Here is a 22271-nt window from a genome sequence, read left to right as displayed (position 1 = left end):
ACCACCTTCTCTAAGATTTTGGACAAGAATGGAAGCTTAGAAATGACTGAGGTCAGTCTGGTCTAAGACTGGCTTTTTGAGCAAAGGCTGCACAATGGCATGTTTTAATGCATTGGGGAAAAAACCCTATAAAAGGTTCTGTTCAGTGAAATAGAAAAGTATGAACAAGGGTCAAAAATAATAAAACTGTTCTTCCCTGCTCCTTATCTTGTCTGGTCAGTTTGATTCTAGTTGTTCTTGAGTGACAACTGATGAGAACTGTTTCTATCCATTATTTGGTTGACAAGATCGAAGTTAAAAATGACGATTGTGAATCAGAGGTTGACAGGATGGGAGGAAACGTGACTCGTGAGATCTCTTTATTCAGTTTATTTAGTCGTTTCAGACACTCAAACAGGTCAGCCCATCACTAGTAATGCAGACGTACATTAAAACTAATTGAGCTGCAGGAGAGAGCGGCCGCCAGTAGGGGGTGTTACGATGCTCCCGTCGTATAAAATCGAAGGATGTCTGTTAATGAAAACATGACCAACACTGTGCAATGCGAGAGAGAAAACAAGATCCTGTTGAACATCGCGGAGAGAAAAGTAACAAGACACCAGAGAAGGTTCGTTAATAACACGACATAGATTTCTAAAAAGAACACCACGGGATGTGACACAGTCACGAATGAGAGGAGAAGATCGGAGCCCTCTAGAGGCGGAGGAGGGGGAGAGGAAGACCTCACGAGAAGGTTTGCGGCAGGTGTCGCAGGTGGACCACTTGAGTCTTACAAGAAGTCAGAGCGATGGATTTAGGGCAGGGCTGTCACTTTGACAATTATCGATGTAAAATCATGAACAGAGCGTTGAAATATTTTGATGTGTTCACATTACACACTGTTGCACAAAGATAGCATTTCCTTCTATAGGTGATGAGGTCCACACAGAGTGAACAGGTTCAGTTGCCAAGATACAAATGTTTACTCCAAACCAACTTCAAGTGAGTTATAAATAAAGAGATACCTGTGGCTCCCTCTGCTGGCTAAATGAAAAACTACAATTTCTGAATTTATTTTTCTTCTTTTAACTTTCCACATATTAATGATGCTAAACAAACTCCAGCGTCCTGCTCTACAACCCACACATTTCCTCCTCAATATTCGATTAATTATAATGAATAAAATACCATAGATTCACAAACACATGCGGAACCAATGATTGATAGAATGGCGCGACCTGCTGGAGAATAACGGGAACTACATTGTTATCGTCTTTTAAATGGAATAAGTTAACATTTACAAGTAGCCTTAATAGGATGACGAACGTCTATGTCCACCGTGACCCATCACATATGACACGTGTTGGAGTTACCAAGTGACAGCCCTGATAAAAGTCATCTCAATTTTGACGTCTTCACCCGTCGCACCCTCTTTAACTGTGAGATTGTTTGAAGAACCTTTTGTCACCTCCTCAGGCTCCAGTTAACCTGCACAGAGTTCCCTCTCAGATGCCGTGGTCACATGACGCACTCACGAAAACACTCGCTCTGAGACAGGTTAGTTGATGAGAAGAGATGAAAGTGTGTGTGGTTTAGGCGTTGTAGTGATACATGCATCCGTTATACTGATATACACTTCTTAAAAAAGTTAAAAAAAAAAAAAAACATCAACAAAAGAAGGTATTAGAAATGCAGCTATACAGAGTCTTTAGCTATTCCAAGGGGGTGAGGATCTCGGTCCAACGCCAGGGAGCTGATGAACCCGATGTCCTGTTGTTCTGCTGAGCGGGAGGGCAGAGGTGTGTGTGTGTGTGTGTGTGTGTGTGTGTGTGTGTGTGTGTGTGTGTGTGTGTGTGTGTTTATGCGTGTGTATGTGCAGGTAGAGCATGTTAGTTACTGCAGCAGGGGCGGCTGGAGGGCTGGGCTGACTCTGTCAGGTCCACTCCTCGGTTCCGCCCACTGTTGGTCCCGGCAGCCTGAGGCTCGTTCTTGGGTAATTTTTTTGCTGAAGGGGAAAAAAGGGTCCATGTTAACATCGGAGTTCTCTAGTTAAGTCAACTTAACATCCACAATTGTATTGACAGGACCAGGCCCAGGGGTCACACTCGACACCTCAACTACATTAGCGCTGCCTTTGTGAACAAACTATAAAACTGATAGTGAACACTTTAATATTTGTTCATCTTAATTTTTTCTTGTCCCTACGAATAAATGGAAAATAAAGAACCGTTCACATTTTATTGAAATGTTTTGTCCATAGTGAGATTTAATCTGTGAATTTCCATATCATGACATATTAAAGCTCTTTTTCCAAATCCTTCTTGCTCTGGCCCTTAACCATAATCACAGTTCACACGTGGAAAACTCTGGGCATCGATTGGACGAGCTCTACTCACCGATGGCCATGAAGATCTCATTGACGTTCATCGATGTCTTTGCTGACGTTTCCATAAAAAGCAAGCTGTTGTCTTCTGCATACGACTGTGCATCCTGACGACACAACACAAGAGTCAGAGGACTGCAGCAGACACACTCAAGTTCTGTCACAGCTGATGTGTAAGAAAACAACAAAATATTGTACTTTCTGTGGCTCAGCAAACATTTCATGTCATCATCTCGTGTCAAGAGGATGTGATGTTTGAGTAGCTTGAATTACCTGGAAGTCCAGCGCTCTCTTGCTGGCGAGGTCGGCCTTGTTTCCAGCCAGTGCTATAACAATATTGGGACTGGCTTGTCTCTGAAGCTCCTTCACCCAGTTCTTTGCCCGAACAAACGACTCCTGGAGGAGAAACAGAGAAGAGTACATATTTGAATCACGACAGAGACACAGGAGACAGAAACATCCTCGAGTAAATCAGCGGAGCAGTGAAATCTGTAGAGGTTAGCACAGGTTCTTCGTCTTCTCTTTAGTTCAGGGACCAACAAATTAATTTTCCGAATTAAAATCCCTGGATTGTTGTGAGCAACTGTCACACCTTAAGACAGAAGCCTTTTTGTGATTTTTAATATGTATTTTAAGTGGTGTTTCAGTGTCAAAAAAGTTAAATTAAAAAATGCACTTCATGTTAATACAGAAAATCAATGAACACATAAATAAAAAAACTGAAAGTTGTTTTTTTCTTGCCATTTACACAAGTGGCTGACTCCTGGAGGATTTCCCATTGTTACCAAGTTTATCAGTAAAACATCAGTGGCCTCTGCCGAGATAAGATCCTGCAGAGTGCAGACAAAGGTAAGGGGATGTGGATCATCCTGTTGTCGACTTTCTTCAAAAACGAAACTCGCATTGAATGACCAGCTGTTTACTTTCTCTTCAAAAGGTTCTGCGGAGCTATTCTTCTCAACTACGAAGGTGAAAAGATCTGCTGGTTCGTGACGGCTCTAAGATGTGGTCACCAGCTCTAAGACGGCCCAGTCATCCAGAAGAGACCTAAAGTGGAACCACCGTGTCTCCCACAGAAGTCAGTCGAGGTGGCTATTGTCTTGTCTCTAGGGCTAGTGTGGCATTCAACTGGGAGGATGCCCCGGGACAGACCAAGGACACGAGAGGTGGAATGGTCTAAATACAGAATGGCTGAAGGAGGTTTCTTGGGAAACAAGAATCCGTTCTCTTAGTAGGATCGGCCACTGCAGCCCAACCACAGATAAGAGGGAAGATGGATAATATCCCAAGCGTTTTCATGTTTGAAATTTAGAAGAATAAAGTAACAGGTAGACAAGGACAAACATGGAGGCCTAAAGAGAGCATCGGTGTTGTTACAGCGACTGAAAACAAGACCGATAGGAGCGCTGACTCACCTCGTTAGTGATGTCATAGACCACAATGGCAGCCTGGGCACCTCTGTAGTACATGGGGGCCAGACTGTGGTAGCGCTCCTGACCAGCTGTGTCCCAAATTTCAAACTTGACCGTCGTGTCGTCCAAACATACTGTCTGAGTCAGGAAGGCAGCTGCAGGGGGGGACAGAGCAGAGGGACCTGTGACAAACGAACTGAAACTCGAACCGTGTCCCCGGTCAGTCAGCGGACAAGAGTTGTGGTCAGAGAATGAACAATGACTCCTTTAAACACCACGGCCTGTGACGATACTCATTCATAGACCCGGGACTTAGAACTTTAACCAGGTGTTTCAATAAATCTGTGTTTGCCCCATTCCTGCGTTGAAAAAACTGCTCCAAGATCCTACAAACTCAACTAAGCAGGTTGATGACGCTTGTAACCACACCTACAATGTAATGAGTAACCATCTAATACAACACAAAATTGCGCTTATGTACATAAAAACTATAAAAGGATGTTAAGTAATGACTGGAACTAAGAAAGCGAGTGACATGACACACACATTTAAGGGTTTCACTTTCAATACCTTGCAAATGTCTCACTTACAGTTGCAGCCAACTTACCACCTTGTTACATTTAATAAATATTAACTGATCTTAACAGAGCCAAGGGGTCACTGTCAGTCTTGAGTTTTGTTTCTGATCATCTGTCACATGCTAAAAGGGATTATCCACTCCTCGAATATCGATACAGAATCGGGAATAAAGATATCGCGTTGTATAGATATTTTCTTACAACTAGTGGCGAGCATTCTCTGACTCACAGCTAAAATATCACAACTGCAGCTTAGAAAAACCCTTTCAGGTCCAATTGCCTGCACAAGTCGGCACTCGATTACAGTCGCACTTTGGCAGGTCCCACATCGACTGACCTGGTTGACAACTATTGACTGGAAGACTGTCAAGCTTTGTCGATGTGTCAAACGTAAACAAGCTTTTGTTTGCTCTAATGACAAGACCAGACTAGATCAAAGTAGTTATTTGGAAGTTCTAGTTCATTTCTGTACACGTCAGAGAGCAACTTGGATATCTTCTTAACAGACTAAAATAAACCACTTATCATTTAAAAAAAAAAACAACCTTTGGGCCTTATACATTTGAGAAACATGGTAACCATCCTTTCAACACAAGGGGCATTTAACTCTCATTGTAAAGGTAGCCTTTTGTAGCATATTGAATATCTGTGATTGAAGTCTAATAAGTCTGATGACTCAAGTTACCCAAATGTTAGGAAAGGAAATGGTAAGCAAGATGACCACAGACATCTTGTTTCTCACCATCTTGGAGGAGGACTTGAGAGAACATCTGTAGGGTAGACTAACATACAGATGTTCTCTTAAGGCCACTTTTAAAAGAATAATTCACTCATACCTTGGTGTTTTGTCAGCCTGTTAAAAAGAAATCTACATGGGCGTGGCACAACAAAGACAGGGGGATAAATGTGAGGCTTTAAGGACAAAGAGTGCAGGAGAAATTAAACACAGGTCCACCTGCTTCTTTCATAGAAATGCCAGGACAACATTTCTCAAGTGCAGCATTAACCCTGTTGGTACTGTGGTGGAAAAAGTAGACTACTAACCTCCAATTGTACTTTCTTGAAATTCATGAAATTGTCCTTTGACAAATCGGAGCACGAGACTGGACTTTCCCACTGCGGACTCCCCTAAAAGCACAAGCTTGAACTGGCAGATTTTGTTGCCTGCGTTTGGCCCGTTGGGTCGCGTTGCTCCGCCTCTACTTGCCATATCACCGTCTGTGGACGCTCTTCTCTAATAGATGACTTTTGAGGAAAAATACCTAATAAGAGAATGACAAAGAATGTTAGGAAATCTTGTTCAAATTTAACACTTAATAAATGAAGCAAAGCAGCTGAGCAAATGTTAGATATTTCCCCAAAACCCTCCTCTGAACTATGTTAATCTTCTAACCATACCTGCAGTCTGGGCAAGTACAGACAGGCATCTATGAATAGTTGATCAACAGCTGTGGGGAGGTCACACATTAAATGTAGTAAGAAAGAGGTGGACACAAAGTCATGTCTTGGGAGTCTTTTGTTGAAGTCTCAAGGGCACTAAGTTATCTTGACGGGAAGCAAGAGCAAATGAATACATTTTATAAAGTATTTATCAGCCGTTTCACAGGCACAGACCGAAGAGATAAAATAAGGATATTTGGAAGAGAAAACCATTCCTCAGTGTCTTTGTCTTTACATGAACCTCATTTTACTGTACATGATTATGTCCTAATGCTAAATTTTACACTTAAGTTTATACAAGGTGAACAATAAAGCTGTGGGATTTCTTGGCTAGTTTTCCCTCACACAAGTTTAACTGCAGCGGCAATACATATGTGCATGTTATAGTTGACTAGACGATGAGTCAACTGATATCTTTGTATATTTCTTGAGTATTTTCAGTTACTTTCCATCACGGACTGTAACTTAAACAATTAGGTGGAACAGGTACAAGACTACATTGATGAGTCAAGTTTCTAGGAAACACAACAGTTGATGTCATACAAAGCACTCCTATTGTGACAGACACTCGATGTAAAGCCTCAGGAATGAGCTGATGTGACGCAAATATCACTGAAACTTAACTTCAACTGTCATAACGAGTTTAATTCGGGTCAACGTGAGAGTATTTTGTCTCAGAAATGACCCTTAAATAACAACTAACCAGCATAAAAACATAAACAACAACTTTAATGAAGAGGACAAAACGTCTTTTAAAACTTAAATAGACGATGGCTACGTTGGGAAACGCGTTACGACACGGATAACCACAAATAACCTGTTATGTTGTTGTTGACGAGCAAGCATTAGCAGGCTAGCGTTAGCATTCTGGCTAACTATTGCGGTAATTTTACAACATTGACATGAAATCTAAACTCCACCTTCACCTTCTTGTGTTTTAACACGTCGTTGGTCATTTTACACTAATGTTAGTCTAAAAAGACACAAACGTGGCGTTTTAACGACCGTATGATGATGCAGGTTTGGGTGTGTACAGCTAGTGACAGCTAGCTAGTGTTAGCTGACTGCGTTTATTCTGTGGAGTCCAGCAAGGCGGCGGATGAGCTCGTATCCGCTTGAATAAGTTCACAATTATGTATTTTGGGGTACAAGCGAAGAAGGTCAAGAGGGTCTCGCGTCTGCAGGGGCCAACCGTTAGACGGCGGACGGACAAATCAGTTTTTAGCGGCGGTCGTTTCGGGAGGAGTCCTCCTGTTAGCCGTTAGCTTTCGCAGGGTTAGCCGCTCACTTACCCCAAAATACGAAGCTAGATAACAAAACAACGTTTCCGGCACAATATCTCCGAGACGAAACGGCCTCTCGCCCGGCGTGTAGAAGTCCAGTCAGCCGCACGAACGTTATATTTCAACTGGATCCGAGACGTCCCTCTCCACTTCTCTCAACTTCCCTTTCGCATCGTACGAAGGATGATGACAGATCGGATGACTGGACTTGACAATCCGCCCCCGGTCCAATCATATTGGACGATCTATCTTTCTTTAACGTCATTCTTTTTAACAAATAGCTTCTTCAGAATAAAAAAAGCCATTAAATATTGTATTATATATCCATATATACGTTATAAATAATATGTATTTTATTTATATTTAGTTCAAGTGTACTTACCCAAATACAGAAGTATCTGCAATAGTAACATCAGCAGTATATTGTAGTTTATTATATATTATTATGGTCGAATGCTCTGTGAGTAACATTGCTGCAAGAAAGTGAAAGTGAAAAACAAACATCGAAAACAAAACCGTACTCTGGGGGTTAAACCGAAACATGATAAAAAAAATTATAAGTTAAATACTATCTGCACATAACTACAACACTACATAAATAAATATTGTACATAAACGTAATTATCGCACAATGAGTTGGTGTCTGGGAACAAACGTCCTTGAATGCACCACTCCGCACATAAACGAAAAAAAAGGGACAAACAACATTATTCACGAGTGTTATCATAGAAAGTAGTAAAATACAGTTCAAATGATAAAAAAAAAGGTTAAGTTTAAATTTCTTAATTTAAAATACACGTATTTACGCGTCAGTGAACGCAGCAGTACGGTTGCTCAGCAACCACACAGCAAACCAGCTCGACCGTAGAATGATAATCGTTGCTACCTTGGATTAAAAAACAAAGCAAAAACAATGTACTTTTCTGAGGATTATAGACCAGATCGACGGAGACACCCTCATAATTTACCAAATGTGTTGCAGGTAAGTCAAGTTTACTTGCTGCTCTTAGCATTTTTTGCTAACACATGCTTCATAAAATAACTGAGAGAACATATAAACATACTTTATTGGTGGTTTACCTTTTAGAAAAACATAAATATATGTGTATTAACATTCTTCTTCTTCTTTTCCTTACGGCTGCTCCCGTGGGGTCGCCACTTTTCCGAAATCTCCACTGCTCTGGACTGTTGACCCTAAATACTAAATCCTCCACCTTCTTCATCTCCTCTCCCTGTAGCTTATGGTTCGACTTGAGTTCCTCTCATTCACACACATGTATTCTGTCTTGCTGCGGCTAACATTCATTCCTCTCCTTTCTAGAACATATCTCAACCTCTCCAGCTTTCCCTCCACCTGGTCCCTGCTCTCACCACTGATCACAATGTCATCTGCGAACATCATAGTCCATGGAGATTCCCGTCTAACCTCATCTGTCATTCTGTCCATCACCACCGCAAACAAGAAGGGACTCAGAGCTGAGCCCTGTTGTAGTCCGAACCTCCACCTTGAACTTCTCTGTCACACCTACAGCTCACCTCACCACTGTCTCACAGTTGGCATACATGTCCTGCACCAGTCTAACATACTTCTCTGCCACTCCAGACTTCCTCATACAGAACCATAGTTCCTCTCTGTCATAACCTTTTTACAGATCTATGAAGGCAAAATGCAGCTCCCTCTGACCTTCTCTGTATTTTTTATTCCAACAATCTTAAAACAGATACTGCATCTGTAGTACTCTTTCTAGCCATGAAACCATACTGTTGGTTGTAGTTTCCACTACTCTTTCCCATAACTTAATTGTATGGCTCATCAACTGTATTCCTCTATAGTTACTGCAATTCTGAACATCTCCCTTTCTTTAAAGATAGGCACCATCACGCTTGTTCTCCGTTCTCACTACATTTTCATTCTTCATCCTCTTCAATGCCTTCCTCACTTCACCTTTACTAGTCTCTGCTCTACCTCTTCTACCCTTTGCTCCCTTTCATTTTCCTCATTCATTAGCTCTTAAAAGTACTCTTTCCACCTTCATATTACTTCTGTGGCACCTGTCAACACATGTCCCTCTCCTAATGTTAAAAATCTTCTTTGGAATGTCACTTCTCTGACTGGGTGGACATAGTTGGACTCACCTCGGTGTACAGCATGGGCTGTGGAACCATTAATCTTAAGAGCGGTTGTATACTTTTTTTTTTACACGGAAGAGGCTCAGTGTAGGGGTATCAATATTTATTGCACCTCGGTGAGTGGCATGAGTAGGGAGAAAAGACGTATGCGGCTCAGAGCCGCAGGTTGCCGACCATTATACTAGATGATGTAGTTGTATTGAGGAAAGGCTGGGCCTCCCTGCTGAAGCTGCTGCACCTGCGACCTGAATCCGGATAAGATAAAAAAAATATGAAAAAAAATAATAGAGACGAGACAAGAAAATAATAATTACTAATTTGAAATTTTACAACAAGATGAAGACCTTAGAAGTAAAGACGTAGAAATCAATCTTAAAATGAGAAAAAAGGTGAAACATTGAGTCAAAAAATAAAAATAAAAAATTTCAATTGGGACATGAAAGGAGATTTAAGAAAAACGGCTTTAAAATAATATCGTCTACAAAAATGGTACATTTTAAACATAAACTCACAATTAAAATGTCTGATTAATTAAACCAAATTTATAAATGACAAATGTGTGTTAAAAGCATTTCTTAACCCATGTGTTATCTCGGGGTCAAGCTGAGCCAAAGAACAGAAAACAAATGTGTTTGAGGTATCCCCTATGTTGTCTCTGGGTCAACGTGAGTGACCTCCCTGGCTTCGATAAATACATGTTATGGTTTATTTAACAAGAGACCTAAGTGCGGAAGATGATAAAATAAGAGTCCGTAGATCAGTTTAATCACAAGTGTTGCAAAAACAAGTCCATATCTCCGTTCAACATAAAACAGAGCAAGAGAAAAAGACAGTTCAGGGTGATGTGGCTGCAAGGCGCGAGTGTCTGATCGTCAGCAGCTGTGGACATCGCCAAGTGCCGCACCCGCAAACAGTCAAGAGAGGGAGATGGAGAGATGAGGGCAGAAACCGGAACCAGCAATACAAAATAAAAGCCCCCGAAGGGGAACGTGGCTCTTTCTGATTGACTGTTGGATTGAGGATGGTAGCCGGATGTAAGGCTAGAGCTGGTTCCCAAGGCCTTGCAGAAGGCTTGCCATACCTGTGAAGTGAACTGCAGCCTACGATCGGAAACTATGTCCCTCGGTATTCCATGCAGGTGGAAAGCGTTGATCAGAAGGTCGGCAGTCTGTAAAGCAGATGGGAGTTAAGGAAGCGGCACAAAGTGGACCGTGTAAGAAAATCTGTCAACAATGGTGAGGATAGTGGCCATTGGACGGGGGCAAGCTGTCGACAGCGATGTAAGACCAAGGGTGACTGGGGATTGTGAGAGGCTGCAGCAGACCGGACGAAGGACAGTGAGATGCCTTTCTCTGGGAGCACGTGGTACAGTCAGCCACAAACTCCCTAAATTAACAACCCCATTGTTCATTTGGGGCCACCAGAAGCGCTTGATTAACCCCAGAGTTCAAACTCTTCAGGGATGGCAGGCCACCTTTGATGAATGTCCCCACTGGAGAACTTGTGACCTTAGGTGTTCAGGGACCTTCAGCCTTCCGGAACAAGACCCGGATTGGCAACTTCTTCCTGGGCCTCTATAACAGCCCTGTCAACATTACACCTGGCGGCACCAATAAAGAAGGACCTAGGGAGGATGGTATCAGGAATGGTTGTTTCAAGTGGCCACCACGGCCAGAGGCTCCTTGTTTCCCATGTCGCAGTTTCTTTCTGCGTCAGTGAGCCTCAGGGATGAACCTTGCCGTCCTTGGGGTTTCTCTGGGAGAGTATGGCTCCGAGCCTGGAGCGTCAACCTCCACGATGAACTGTAAGGATGATTCTGGATAGGTGAGGATCAGTGCCGTGGAAAATAGTTCCTTGAGGTTTTGGAAGTTGTAGTCGGCTTCAACTGTCCATGTGAAAGTTCCCTTGGTGGAGGCAAGTGGGTTTAGAGCACAAGCCGCTTTACTGTAATCACAAATTAAATTCCGGTAAAAATGAGCAAAGCCGAGGAATTGTTGCAACGGTTTGCTAGTCTTAGGAACTGGCCAATTGGTTACTGCCTCGATTTAGTAGGATCTGGAAGAAGTTAACCCTGACCAAGGATAAAACCCCCCCAAAAACAACAGATTATACCCCAACTCACACTTCTCATGTCTTTACATAGAGACATGGTGGCAGTGTTCCTCAAGAGACTTAGAAAAAAAAAATCAGAATTTCATCCAAGTAGACGTATACAAAGAGATTGAGCATGTCACGCAAGACATCATTAACAAGTGCCTGGAATAAGGCAGGGGCGTTGGTTAACCCATATGACATTACTAGGTGTTTGAAGTGGCCGAGAGGTGTCTGCCAAGAGGTTTCTAACTTAGTGAATACCATGACCTGATTATCTGGCTCGAAAGTGGGATCAATCAGGGGCAGGGGATACTTGTTGTGAAACCATGATCTTGTTGAGACAGCGGAAATGTATACAGGGCTGGAGCGTCTTGTCCTTCTTTGCCTTGTCTGATCAACCTTGCGGCAAGGGACTCTGAGATGTACGTCTCAAGGGCCTCACGCTCAGGGCGAGAGACGTTGTAGAGTTGACTAGAAGGAAGTGGTGCAACAGGTTGCAGGTCAATTGCGTGTCATAAGGGCGATGATGGGGTAAGGGGACTGCTTTAGCCTAGATAAATACCTCACCATGGGCATTGTACTCGGAAGGGACCACAGATCAGTGGGTGTGCAGGAATTGGTGCTAGATTCCTTGGGAACAGCGGAACCGAGACAACGGGAATGGCAACCATTGCTCAATCCAGAGATGGACACCCAATTGATCTTCGGGTTGTGTAATTGGAGCCAAGATAGACCTAGCACAATGGGGGAAGTGGTCCGGTGGGTGACATCCTTGAGAGGCCTCCCGTCAATAGCACTCACTGGAAGCAGGGTCGTCTAGGCTGAGGAAGAGACTCAGCGAAAGTACGATCAATACAATTTTCGTAAGAACCTGGTCAGAAGTGAGTTCACAAAGAGGGTGACGGGAATGTTAAGGCGTGAAGGGAGAGTATGTGGTATGTGTGCTAGTCTGACTCATGGCTTGAGGCGAAGGCCGGGATCTACTAGGACGGGTAGAACACTGAGACGACAATAAAGACGGAGATCCTGACTGAAGCGGCGACTTCTTTCCTCTGGAGTAAGACGGGTGGGGTTAACCTGCATGGGCTCAGGGTCCGCAGAACCTCTGTACAGAGGGGGACTTGGAGTGAAAAAGAAATTCAGAGGGTTTAAACTCGTGTTTGAAGCGGCACTTGCATCTACGCTCCCGAAGCCGATTGTTGATATCCACGATAACTGGTGAGAAATTTGATTGTCTGGGGAAATCAGGCTCGTCCCGACCGAGAGTTGATTACGAATTTCATCAATGAGGGTGGAGGTAAACACGGATTTCAGAGCAGGTTTATTCCAACCACACTCCTAAAAATTAAATTACACTAGAGTAAATATTGTTCACACTGTCTAGGCCATCTCACCAGAAAATCACTGAGGGGAAGGGGATGGTTCGCAAGCTAACGTAGGTGTAGCCGTGGGGTCCGTGACAGGAGAGGACGAGGAAGGGCCCGAAGCGAGTGCCATAAGAGCTACATTCATCTTCTGGAGGGATTCAGTAACCCCTTGCAAAACATTTTCAAGACCGGCAGTCCTAGAGCTCATAGAATGTCATCGTCTCCTGCTGGGTTCATGATGGTCAACAGGTTCTGTTACGCTGTTAGGTGACAATAAAAGAACACAGTTTAATACAACACAACGTATGAAACAACAAATGACATGGCGGTACTGCTCTATGAGTCCGTAGCTCAGTTCAATCAAAAGTGTTCATTGCAAAAAACAAGTCCATATCTTAGTTCTATCACAAAGTCTATTAAGTTCAACAAAACTCTGAGCAGAGAAAAAGACATTTTGGGGCGGCGTGGCTGCAAGAACAAAAGTTAGAAGGCAACTCACCAGAGAAAACAAAAAACGCTGACGCTAAATTCAGTCAGGAAAACAATCGAGGAATGAGTAAGTATCCAGAAAGTCAGGCAGGGGGCAAAATTTACAGAGGTATAGAAAGCAACCTGTTGACGCTGATTGACAGGAGAGACTTGGCTTTATCCCCGGTGGTCTAATCGTCTGAACGTCAGCAGCTGTGGACCTTGGGAAGCGCCACACCCACAAACTGTCAAGAGAGAGAGAGAGGAGGTCAGGAACTGGAACCAGCAATACTAAATAAAAGCCCCAGAAGGGGAACGTGAAAAATGTCAATCAATTTTACTCCATAGTACAAAAATGCAGCGTAAATAATACTTTTGTCTGTTTAAATTCAACATACGAACTTTCCTTTTCCAGGCTGGCAAAGTGAAACCAGTTGGTGACAGAACTGAGAATTGCTTGCAGGACGTTTTAGGGGTGAGTCAAAGTCATTGTTTCACTTGAAAAGAAAAAAAAACATGAGATATAGAACATCATCTTTCTTTCATTGCAGCCTCATACGCCACCTGAAGTGCGAAAATTCAAGGCCAACCTTGAGCCCGGAGTGCCAACAAAACATCCAGGAAAAGCCAACGATCCAGATGTTGCCAGCTCACTCATTCATGGCATCAGAACGAAGAGATGTGACAATGTCTGTCGATTACAGATGAAGTCAAGATGTTTAATCTTATTATGTAAAAAAACTGATTTAAAAAAAGATGCTTGATACTAAATAACATGAAATGTGCCTCACAAGTTTATTTATTTATTTGATAATTATTCCACACTAATAAAAACTACAATAAATACACAATACTTCATATGTTCTTTCTCCCAGAGCTACGTGATCCTGAATCCTCCTCCGAGAACCTTGTTCCAAGAGACACTTCAGGATCTCAGTGAATCCTGCTACGCCTCCAGACGTAAAGCACCGCTGGGAAGGTCACATGACCAGAAGACAGGACTTCCTTCCTGGTACAACAGTGACGTCACCTTTGGCATAAAAAGTGCAAGAGGTTTGTGCGAGATGAATCTCGGCTCGACAACTCAAATAAACCTTTGGATGTCGTCCAGATTTGAATGTTGGTGACATCATCAAGTCATCTGAGCTGTTGGCGAGAGAAAGTGGAGGCGGCGAGTCTCAACCTGGAAAAAACTCTTTCAATGGTGAGGGAGATATTTAGTTTTTTGTTATGTAGCCACAATAATATGCACCTTTTGAAACCGCCTGGAGTGACAGATTTGTCCTGGACTTCTTAAAGCAGGGGTGTTGTATTTTTACGAAGAAAGCTGTAACTAGTGTTGCTATTGTCGCCAAAACAAACAAAGGATGTCTCCATAAGATGAACTTAATCTTAGATTTGAGCAAAACATCGTCCACATAAAAGATTTCAAATAACAGATCTTGGGACAGAAGACTCTGGCGCTGCAAGTGAGCAGACTGACGACAAGCAGCAGGTCAGTGGAGACAGCAGGTTCCGGGTCGTCACTACTCACGTCAACGATGGACAGGACATCAGGAAAACTTTGCGATGGCATGACCAGTCACTGAGGTTCTACAACACCAAGCCAACATGGACGAGATCCAAAGAATCCAGAGATAAGATGATGCGTCTGTATGGTGTGAAGGAGACGTGAGTTTTCCCTCTTTATCTGAATGTGATTTAACATTGACTCATCTTAATATCATGTTTTTAAGTAAAAACATACCAAGCATTCTAGCAGAGCAGTCCGTCAGCGCTCGAGGCCGGAGTGACGAGTACGGTGAGTTAACTTTCTGAAAATAGGAAAACATGTGTATTTGCGTGTACTTGTCAACTCTGACCTCCGCAGGTGTCGGAGATCTACTCACCTCCACCGACTCATACAGAAAAAAAGACAAGCAGCTGGCTCAGGTCTTTGATCTGCAGCACCGGCTGAAGAAGATCAACTACCACAAGTTTCCGTCGCTGCTGCAGGCGTTCAGGCATTACGACAAGGTGATGATCAGTGAAAGCGTAGCAAACTTCTCGTCAATGAGGCTCAAGACACTTCACGCTCATGCTACATTGCTACTGAGTAATAAAGAAGGTTCACTTTCATTTTTCACAGTTTCTTTCCTGTCCATCACACTCCTAAAATGAAATAAAAAATACCAAATAGAAAAAAAAAAAAATAGAAACAAATCTGATGATGGTGATGATGGCAAATGCTAGTTTTTATTTACAGCAAATTTCTAGCTGCATTGAACAAGTAACAATAGCAAGATTTATAACAGATTAATTTCCTTATGTAGGCACTGAAAACAAAGTACATAGATAGCTTTTTTGTTGTTATTCAATTAACTTTGAATACATTTCACTGAATGTATCTATACTATCAACACAAATCTAGGTTAACCATTACATGTCTTTTATTTTTAACCAGCCATAAAGATACAAAAATGTATTTGTCTTTTATCTGTACTTCGGTAGGAAAGCAATGGAGAAATCACTAGAGAGAACCTGCAGGAAGTGTGTCGTGAGTTTCAGTTGGACGCGAGCATCTCCGTTCTGGAAGAGCTGTTCAGTCACTGCGACATCGACAATGACGGCGTCATCAACTTCCTCGAGTTTGCCAACTTCTTGAACTGGAAGGACAAAGTACCGCTCAACAAGCGCGAGCAGAGTATCATAACAAATGGTTTGTTGTGAGTTAAATGAAAGATTCAGACGCAAGATTTATTGAGATTCCTGTCGTCTTTCGTCAGAACGACAAACCTCTTCAGCGCTGGACAACGAAGCTCCTGCTTCCAAAGCTCTTATTCAACCTGAAGACTTGGAGCCGGTGGCGTCGGGCAGCTCCCTGAAGACCGTCCGCACCCTGAGGCGACTCCAGACGGACCCAGAACACTTCGCCACCTCCTCTTCCATCTTCGGAAGATGCAACGGACAATCATCTCCACAGTCAGGTGTCAACACAGAGAGGGTGAAGGGGTTATGTTGGTGGTTGGTTTGTTTAATGCCATGTTGTCTGGGGAGGTTTGATTGCTGGTCTGGTCTGAAGTGAAGACAGTGACCACATCTCAAGAGAGATTTAGGCATCCCATTCCTTTTTATAGATACAGTACTTAGACCAGATTCAAGCTGAAGAGTTCAAGGTCTCACTAGGGTATTCTCAATTTGGACTGAGCAGAAGGGTGGATTCTGTGTTGAGAGATGATGCCTTATTTTTGAAAAAAGAGGTTTCTTTCAATCAGCCCTTAGTTAATCACCTGGAACCCCTGTCGTCATAATAGGGTTTTGGCAATGCCTGAGGGTTCCTTAACTCGCCAAGGAAAAACTATTTTTTAATTGACTTTGTTGAAGCTGCTGACTCAGCCGTCTTCTTCCAGACAGCCGTACGTTCGGGATCCCCACTTTGCGCTCGGATCTTCCAGCTCCTCGAGTAAAGAGAGTGAGCGACTCCACAAACTACGGTGACACGTCCACAGCGGCCGACCTCCTGCATCCATCTGTTCACTCCGTCCAGGGAGTGTATGAGCAGCACTTCTTCTCCCCGCTCACCAAGAAAGAGGCATTAATAAAACTTTTCATCTTATCACTTATAGCTTCACACTTTCTTTGAGTTGGCTTAGCTTTAATGTATTTGTTTCAAAAGAGCAAAATATGTTCCTCCTATAAATCTCCTTTATTTCCTCCACAGATGAGGGAGATTTTCAGGAATGTCGGGGTGAGCATTTCCGACGAGATGTTCGAGGAAGCCTGGAAGATGGCAGCCATGAGAGATCGTGCCGGGAACGTTTGTGTTGAGGTGTTCCGGACTGTTCTGAAGGAGATGGGGGCGATGTAAAAGCTCAGCAGTGATAATAACACTGTGTCACTCCTAGTTACTCTCACACAGACATGTCACTTATGTAATGAAATAGTATCTCTAAAAGAAAGACACAACATTCTAAGCAGTTGTTTAAATGGTAAGATGTTTTAAAGACAAGGCCAGGGACCGTCACTATCCTACTTCGGTCCATCTATCTTCTACCGCCGATTTCCTTTTATAGGCGTCGACAGGCGAGAAGTGGTGGCACACAAAAACATACAACCATTCACACTCAAACTTATCCCTATGGACAACTTCCCAATCAACCTCTTTTGCAAATTAGGAGGAAACCAGTATTGTCAGTAAACATTAAGGCAGAGATATGAGATCCAACCTGATCTCCAAAGTAGTTACACTATTGTTCTTCTTTGCGTCGTTTGTGAAGAATTTGTTTTGTCCATTTAATTTGTCTTTTGTTTGAGATGACACATCTTTCTTTGTTGTGTCATTTAGGCGTTTCACGGCTCTCCAGACGCCACCAGGGCCTCTGTCAAAGTATTAGACATAATTGTGGTGCACAATCATCAGCTAATTCTATTAATTAACCTTAAAAATGAGTCTGACGGAGATGACGATTTGTCGCTCTGACGCTGAGGCGCAAATATGGATTGTTTGCGATCGGTTTCGCTAACTAGATTAATGAAACGGTTTGGCGCGCCGCCACATCCTGTCGACGTCGAAGCATCACCAAACAGTAATAGAACTAATAAAAGATGTTGATAAAGACCACTTGTTTTTGTTTGTTGGCTAATTTCTGTTTGGGGCGGCAATGCAGAGGCGTGCTTAATGTGCTCTCAGCACAGCCATGAGCGTATTGACATGTGCTAAGCTAACAGCTCTCATTTAATCTCATTAAGACTCCACTGGAACCGAAAAGGAAAAACCCACGCAAACTTCCGCAGACCTCAAATCAGTGCGGGAAAATTAGACTAATCCTGCGCGCATTTCATTATGCATGAATTACAGGCCCCTAATGATGGAAGCCTCTGTTGTTCGTCAGATATGTTGTCAACATTAATAATACTGCAGTCATATTCAGCCGAACAAGACGGCATTCACAATCCACGCTGATGGCTCGGAAGGGTGACACAGCTCTGGCAGTGACCGCGGGCCCTAGCCTGAATTAGAACCATCAGGTGGGGAATGTCATTTTAACTCGCAGACATTCCACACATCGACCTCATTCGCTTGTCGCAGGAACAGTGTCACAGACAACCATGTGGCAGGTCTTACGCCCCCTCCTGCTTAGTATGGTAATGGATTATCTTGCTGCCTGTTGCTTATCTCCAGGCCCAGAACACTAATATGTTTTCAATAAAGTTGAAATCCCGGGGTTGACTTTCTCTGTGGCTATTGCGTCGACACTGATGGAACTGTAGTTCCACAAAACCTCAGCAACTCATCCAACTCTGGTCTATAAGCACCTCTGAGAGGGTAAGTCAAGCAAGACTTTGGATCACAAACAAATTCAGCTCAGCACAGCTCGAGTGGGAGAGAAAGTAGTTCACATAAGGAAAATAAAAACACCTGGTTAAAATAAAGATATTATAGAGCGATTGCTATTCATTCCAGAAAAAAACCCATGTAGCTAATTTCTTCTTCAACCTGTGTTAATGGAATTAATCAATCAATCGATTAATCAATGTAATCCTTGACACAAGATCTTTCAGCTGGAATGAGGACAGTGAGCAACTTTACAAACGACAGAGCCTCATGCATCCATCAACTCCTCTCCAGAGAGTTTACCTGCATAACTTCTCTAAGTCTAGCTTTATTGACTTTGGAACCATTTGAAAACCAGTCCTGCTCCCTGACAGTTAAAGTGAACCTTTGTCATGTATTTTGGTTAATAAAACAATAATTGCGGTTCATTAAAAACCATGTTGTTTTACTTTTGTAAGGTTGAATTGAATGAGAAGGCCAATTATTTGTATCCGTGTCTACTAGAGTTTTCCTTTTGGTATGTGATGGAGGCACAGACTAGAAACAGAATAGAATCAAATGCATATGGTGGAAACCTGGTAGGGAGGCATTTTAAAAGGGACATAAACTTCTTGTGACATTTTTAAATGTTTGCATTTTTTCTTAGTTGCTGGTGAATCAGCGGGACTGGTTCCAGTGCCAGATGGTTGTGATGGTCCAGTCTGGCGAAGATCCAGTGTTCAACTCTTGGCGGAACCTAGAAGATATAAGACCACGGGATCAATTGAACACTTGTGGAACCACTAAACTGAAATTAATAAATCGGCCTTCAGACTTCTATCCTGTGTTGTATCAGTATATCTCAAAGTGCAACAAGGGAGTTCACTTATATCAACTTCTAAATGTTTTTTCTCTGTTTATTTTTAAAATCAATTAAACATACTTTGTGGACAACACAAGATCATATTCTAGATAATATTTTTACGGTTTAACATTGTGTCACAGACCCTTAAAGCATGACACACTCGAAAGTCCTCAAGTTGAAAATAGACCTTTCAAAAGTATTTTGCGTACTTTCTTTATTTCTTTCCAGTGAAGCCTTTGAGTAAGGGCTGGGCGGTATACAGGTACTTACCGATACATTCTTTATTTTTGCTATGATATGAATTTTCCATATACTGCCATACAGGTGAATAGTCCAAACAACGTCCCAAATGTGAGCAGCAGGAAGTGTTTCAGCGGGGACCCATTTCACTGCTGCACAAAGACACCAGCGTCTGCAAGGGAAAGTTAAGAGCCTAGACTGCCGTCGAGAGCGTTTAAAGCGAAGCACACGTTGTTGCCTCAGATTAACTAATACAAAAAAGCTCAACCTGCAAGTAGAACACGTCCATTCAAGATGCATTCGCTAAAGACAGTGCTTATGAGAAAAAAGCAAGCTGTGGGTCGAGATAACCAACCGATCACATTCCTTGTCAAGGATATGGTTCCTGTAAATACTGTAGATGCATATAATAACAATGATGATAATAATGATGATGACCATAATGATGGTTAACTGCACTGATTATGCAAACTATGTTCAATAAAATGTTCTAGTTTGACTGCACCCATTTTCATTCTTATCTTTAACTTAATTTCTGCCACCATACTGAAGGGGTCATGATTTTACTGTTGTCATACCGCCCAGTCCTACTCAAAGTAGGTCAATAAATGTGGTACTTTCTGGAATGGTGACGTCTTTACTGTATCAAAATGAACACGTAATGAACAGTAATCCATATAGCCTTTCAATATACAAATCACAAGTTAAGTGCCTTCAAGATCGATGTGATTGTAAGAATGTGACTGGAACCTTCCAGATGACTTTGGGAAGTCCAGATGGGAAAGTCCATGTCCAGACTTGCCCTTAGAACTTGGCTGTGACCTGCTACAGGAAATTTCTCAGCTAACATCAAGCAACCTTTTTGTCGGTTAAATGATGAATAGTTCAGCACCTGCCTGACCATCAGTGTGTCATCACAGCCGCAGGTTATTGAGAGTTTTCGTTGAAGTCATTTTGAGAAGTGATGAGCAGCAAATAAAGTAGCTTCCTCCTGAAAATAATGAGCTAAGGACTCTCAGGGATAACATTCCCCCTGTAACATGCTTTTTTTCAGGCGGATTGGGGCTTCTGAAACGGTTCTGAGTAGAGTCTGGCTCAATAGATAGGTGGGCTTTAGGTAGCAGAACCTCGGCGTGGGGTCCAAAAACTAACAGGATTACCGACTCCAAAAAGAGGCTTTGACTGGGACTCGCGCTGTGAATGGAATTATTCCTCCTCAGCTGTGAATCCCCTCAGCGGGACTCGGAAATCGGAGAAGCAACAGGACGTGAGTTCAATTCAAGGGGTTTTCTTCGTGATAACAAAATGTCTGACGTCAAGATCACACAAATGACGCTACTTTTATTTTATCTTCATTTTTCGTCACTTTTACTTGATCATGAAATAATTATTGATGTCATTTTTGTACAGGTTTTGATGAGAATTATCTCATATAACCATGGTTTAAATGTTCAACATTCTAATAGCTCAGTTTCTTTACCTCACCTTGCTACACATCTGTGGCAAACTTCCCTTCAAAGAAAAATTACCCATTTTTTCCTGACAAGGCATTTAATATAGGATGACTCATTCCTCCTACACAACAGCCTCCCTCCGGAAAAATCTTACTTTCCACTAAAAAAAGCATTAACCTGAGTCTCAGTGGTTTTCGTGATAAAGTAACCATTTGAATATCGTCCTCATCTGGAGATTATGATCCATCCCCTCAGTTCAACTTCTGCAGTTTCGCAGAGTTTATTTTTTGCATACAATGCAAAAGTGAAATATATAGTTGCAAACTGCAGTCAGGAACCGTTCACTTTGTTACAAACCGGTAAAAAACAGTGAACTCCCATGATCCCTTTCTACACACTTCTCTATTTAGTGAAGGGTGATAGGGGGCTACAAAAGTGTATTTAAATTCTAAATCCATGTCACAATGTAAAAAGTAATCGTCAGCAGTGATTGGTTGACTGGGCGGCAAAGCATTACAGGAGCTATACTGGTTAACTTTACTGAGAGGGTTGTTATTGCATCTCATATGCAAAGTTGAGTTAAAATATATGTCTTTAAATACATCTTATTCATTTAATTTTTCTCCATGTACTTGTTGAAATGATGAGCAATTTCCCATTTTTTAATGTTTTGGGGAGTGTGTAAACTGTGTGAGAATTTGGGAAATGTTAATGACAGTTTGGGAAAGGTTTATAAAGAGTATTTATAATGCCTCCAAAAATTCTTCATTTATCATTCAAGGTGTATTCTTTATTTTCACGACTATTTAAGAGTATAGATTATCACTGAAGGCATCAAATCTATGAATGAATACATGGATGAATTCAAGAGGTAGTCACAACACATGGATTTTAAGTCACAGATGTGTCTTGTCTGTGTTACTTTGTGGAATTTCTTGAATCTTTAATGGTCTAAATTAAGAGAAAAGAGTGACTATCATTATTTTAAGAACTGAAGGTCAGCCAGACCAGAAAATTGCAAACCTTTTGCCTGCACTGTATAGTATCAATGTGTACACTAGTGTACACAAGAAAAACTGCCACTTATTATGTATTACTTAGAATATACTAGTATCTCTACACACAGGTTTCTTTTTTTATGATTTTACTCAAGTTGCACGAGCCCCGGAGAATTAAGCAGAAGATCCCATCTCCATCAATTATGTAGCATCTTAAGCAAGGCAGCCCATATTTTACCCACAATGCAGCGTGGCTAAATTTACACACGTGACTGCTGCGTTCACTG

At 42.2% G+C, this 22271-nt stretch overlaps 2 protein-coding genes across 2 annotated transcripts; one reads left to right on the top strand and one right to left on the bottom strand.

The window, feature by feature from the left end:
- Positions 1-354: 354 nt before the first annotated feature.
- rab5ab (RAB5A, member RAS oncogene family, b) lies at positions 355-7268 on the bottom strand. Its single transcript, XM_087812150.1, has 7 exons — positions 7085-7268; positions 5397-5614; positions 3778-3929; positions 2636-2758; positions 2376-2469; positions 1859-1984; positions 355-1816 (listed from the first exon to the last, which is right to left on the bottom strand). Exons 2-6 carry the CDS (start codon positions 5560-5562, stop codon positions 1869-1871), a joined length of 651 nt encoding a protein of 216 aa, XP_087668276.1. The 5' UTR covers positions 5563-5614; positions 7085-7268; the 3' UTR covers positions 355-1816; positions 1859-1868.
- Positions 7269-7984: 716 nt separating this feature from the next.
- Positions 7985-17778, top strand: efhb (EF-hand domain family, member B). Its single transcript, XM_087812149.1, has 12 exons — positions 7985-8057; positions 13550-13609; positions 13686-13823; positions 14010-14187; positions 14246-14338; positions 14574-14805; positions 14871-14935; positions 15005-15150; positions 15625-15832; positions 15900-16100; positions 16524-16705; positions 16835-17778. The coding sequence occupies exons 1-12, from the start codon at positions 7989-7991 to the stop codon at positions 16979-16981; spliced, it is 1719 nt and encodes a 572-aa protein (XP_087668275.1). The 5' UTR covers positions 7985-7988; the 3' UTR covers positions 16982-17778.
- Positions 17779-22271: the final 4493 nt, after the last annotated feature.

This window comes from Callionymus lyra, chromosome 17 (assembly GCF_982586985.1).
Source record: "Callionymus lyra chromosome 17, fCalLyr1.hap1.1, whole genome shotgun sequence".
In the NCBI taxonomy this organism is placed as follows: domain Eukaryota; kingdom Metazoa; phylum Chordata; class Actinopteri; order Syngnathiformes; family Callionymidae; genus Callionymus; species Callionymus lyra.
Note: the sequence above shows the minus strand (reverse complement) of the source record. Positions and strands in the feature narration are given on the sequence as shown.

What these genes read in the sequence shown, in the direction of transcription:
- rab5ab (XM_087812150.1), bottom strand. Translation starts at nt 5,562, where the DNA reads ATGGCAAGTAGAGGCGGAGCAACGCGACCCAACGGGCCAAACGCAGGC. An exon ending in AGAGAGCGCTGGACTTCCAG is followed by an intron (nt 2,470 to 2,635) that starts GTAATTCAAGCT and finishes TTGTGTCGTCAG; the next exon opens with GATGCACAGTCGTATGCAGA. An exon ending in TGAGATCTTCATGGCCATCG is followed by an intron (nt 1,985 to 2,375) that starts GTGAGTAGAGCT and finishes TTTCCCCTTCAG; the next exon opens with CAAAAAAATTACCCAAGAAC.
- efhb (XM_087812149.1), top strand. Translation starts at nt 7,989, where the DNA reads ATGTACTTTTCTGAGGATTATAGACCAGATCGACGGAGACACCCTCAT. An exon ending in GCTTGCAGGACGTTTTAGGG is followed by an intron (nt 13,610 to 13,685) that starts GTGAGTCAAAGT and finishes CTTTCATTGCAG; the next exon opens with CCTCATACGCCACCTGAAGT. An exon ending in CCCCGCTCACCAAGAAAGAG is followed by an intron (nt 16,706 to 16,834) that starts GCATTAATAAAA and finishes TTTCCTCCACAG; the next exon opens with ATGAGGGAGATTTTCAGGAA.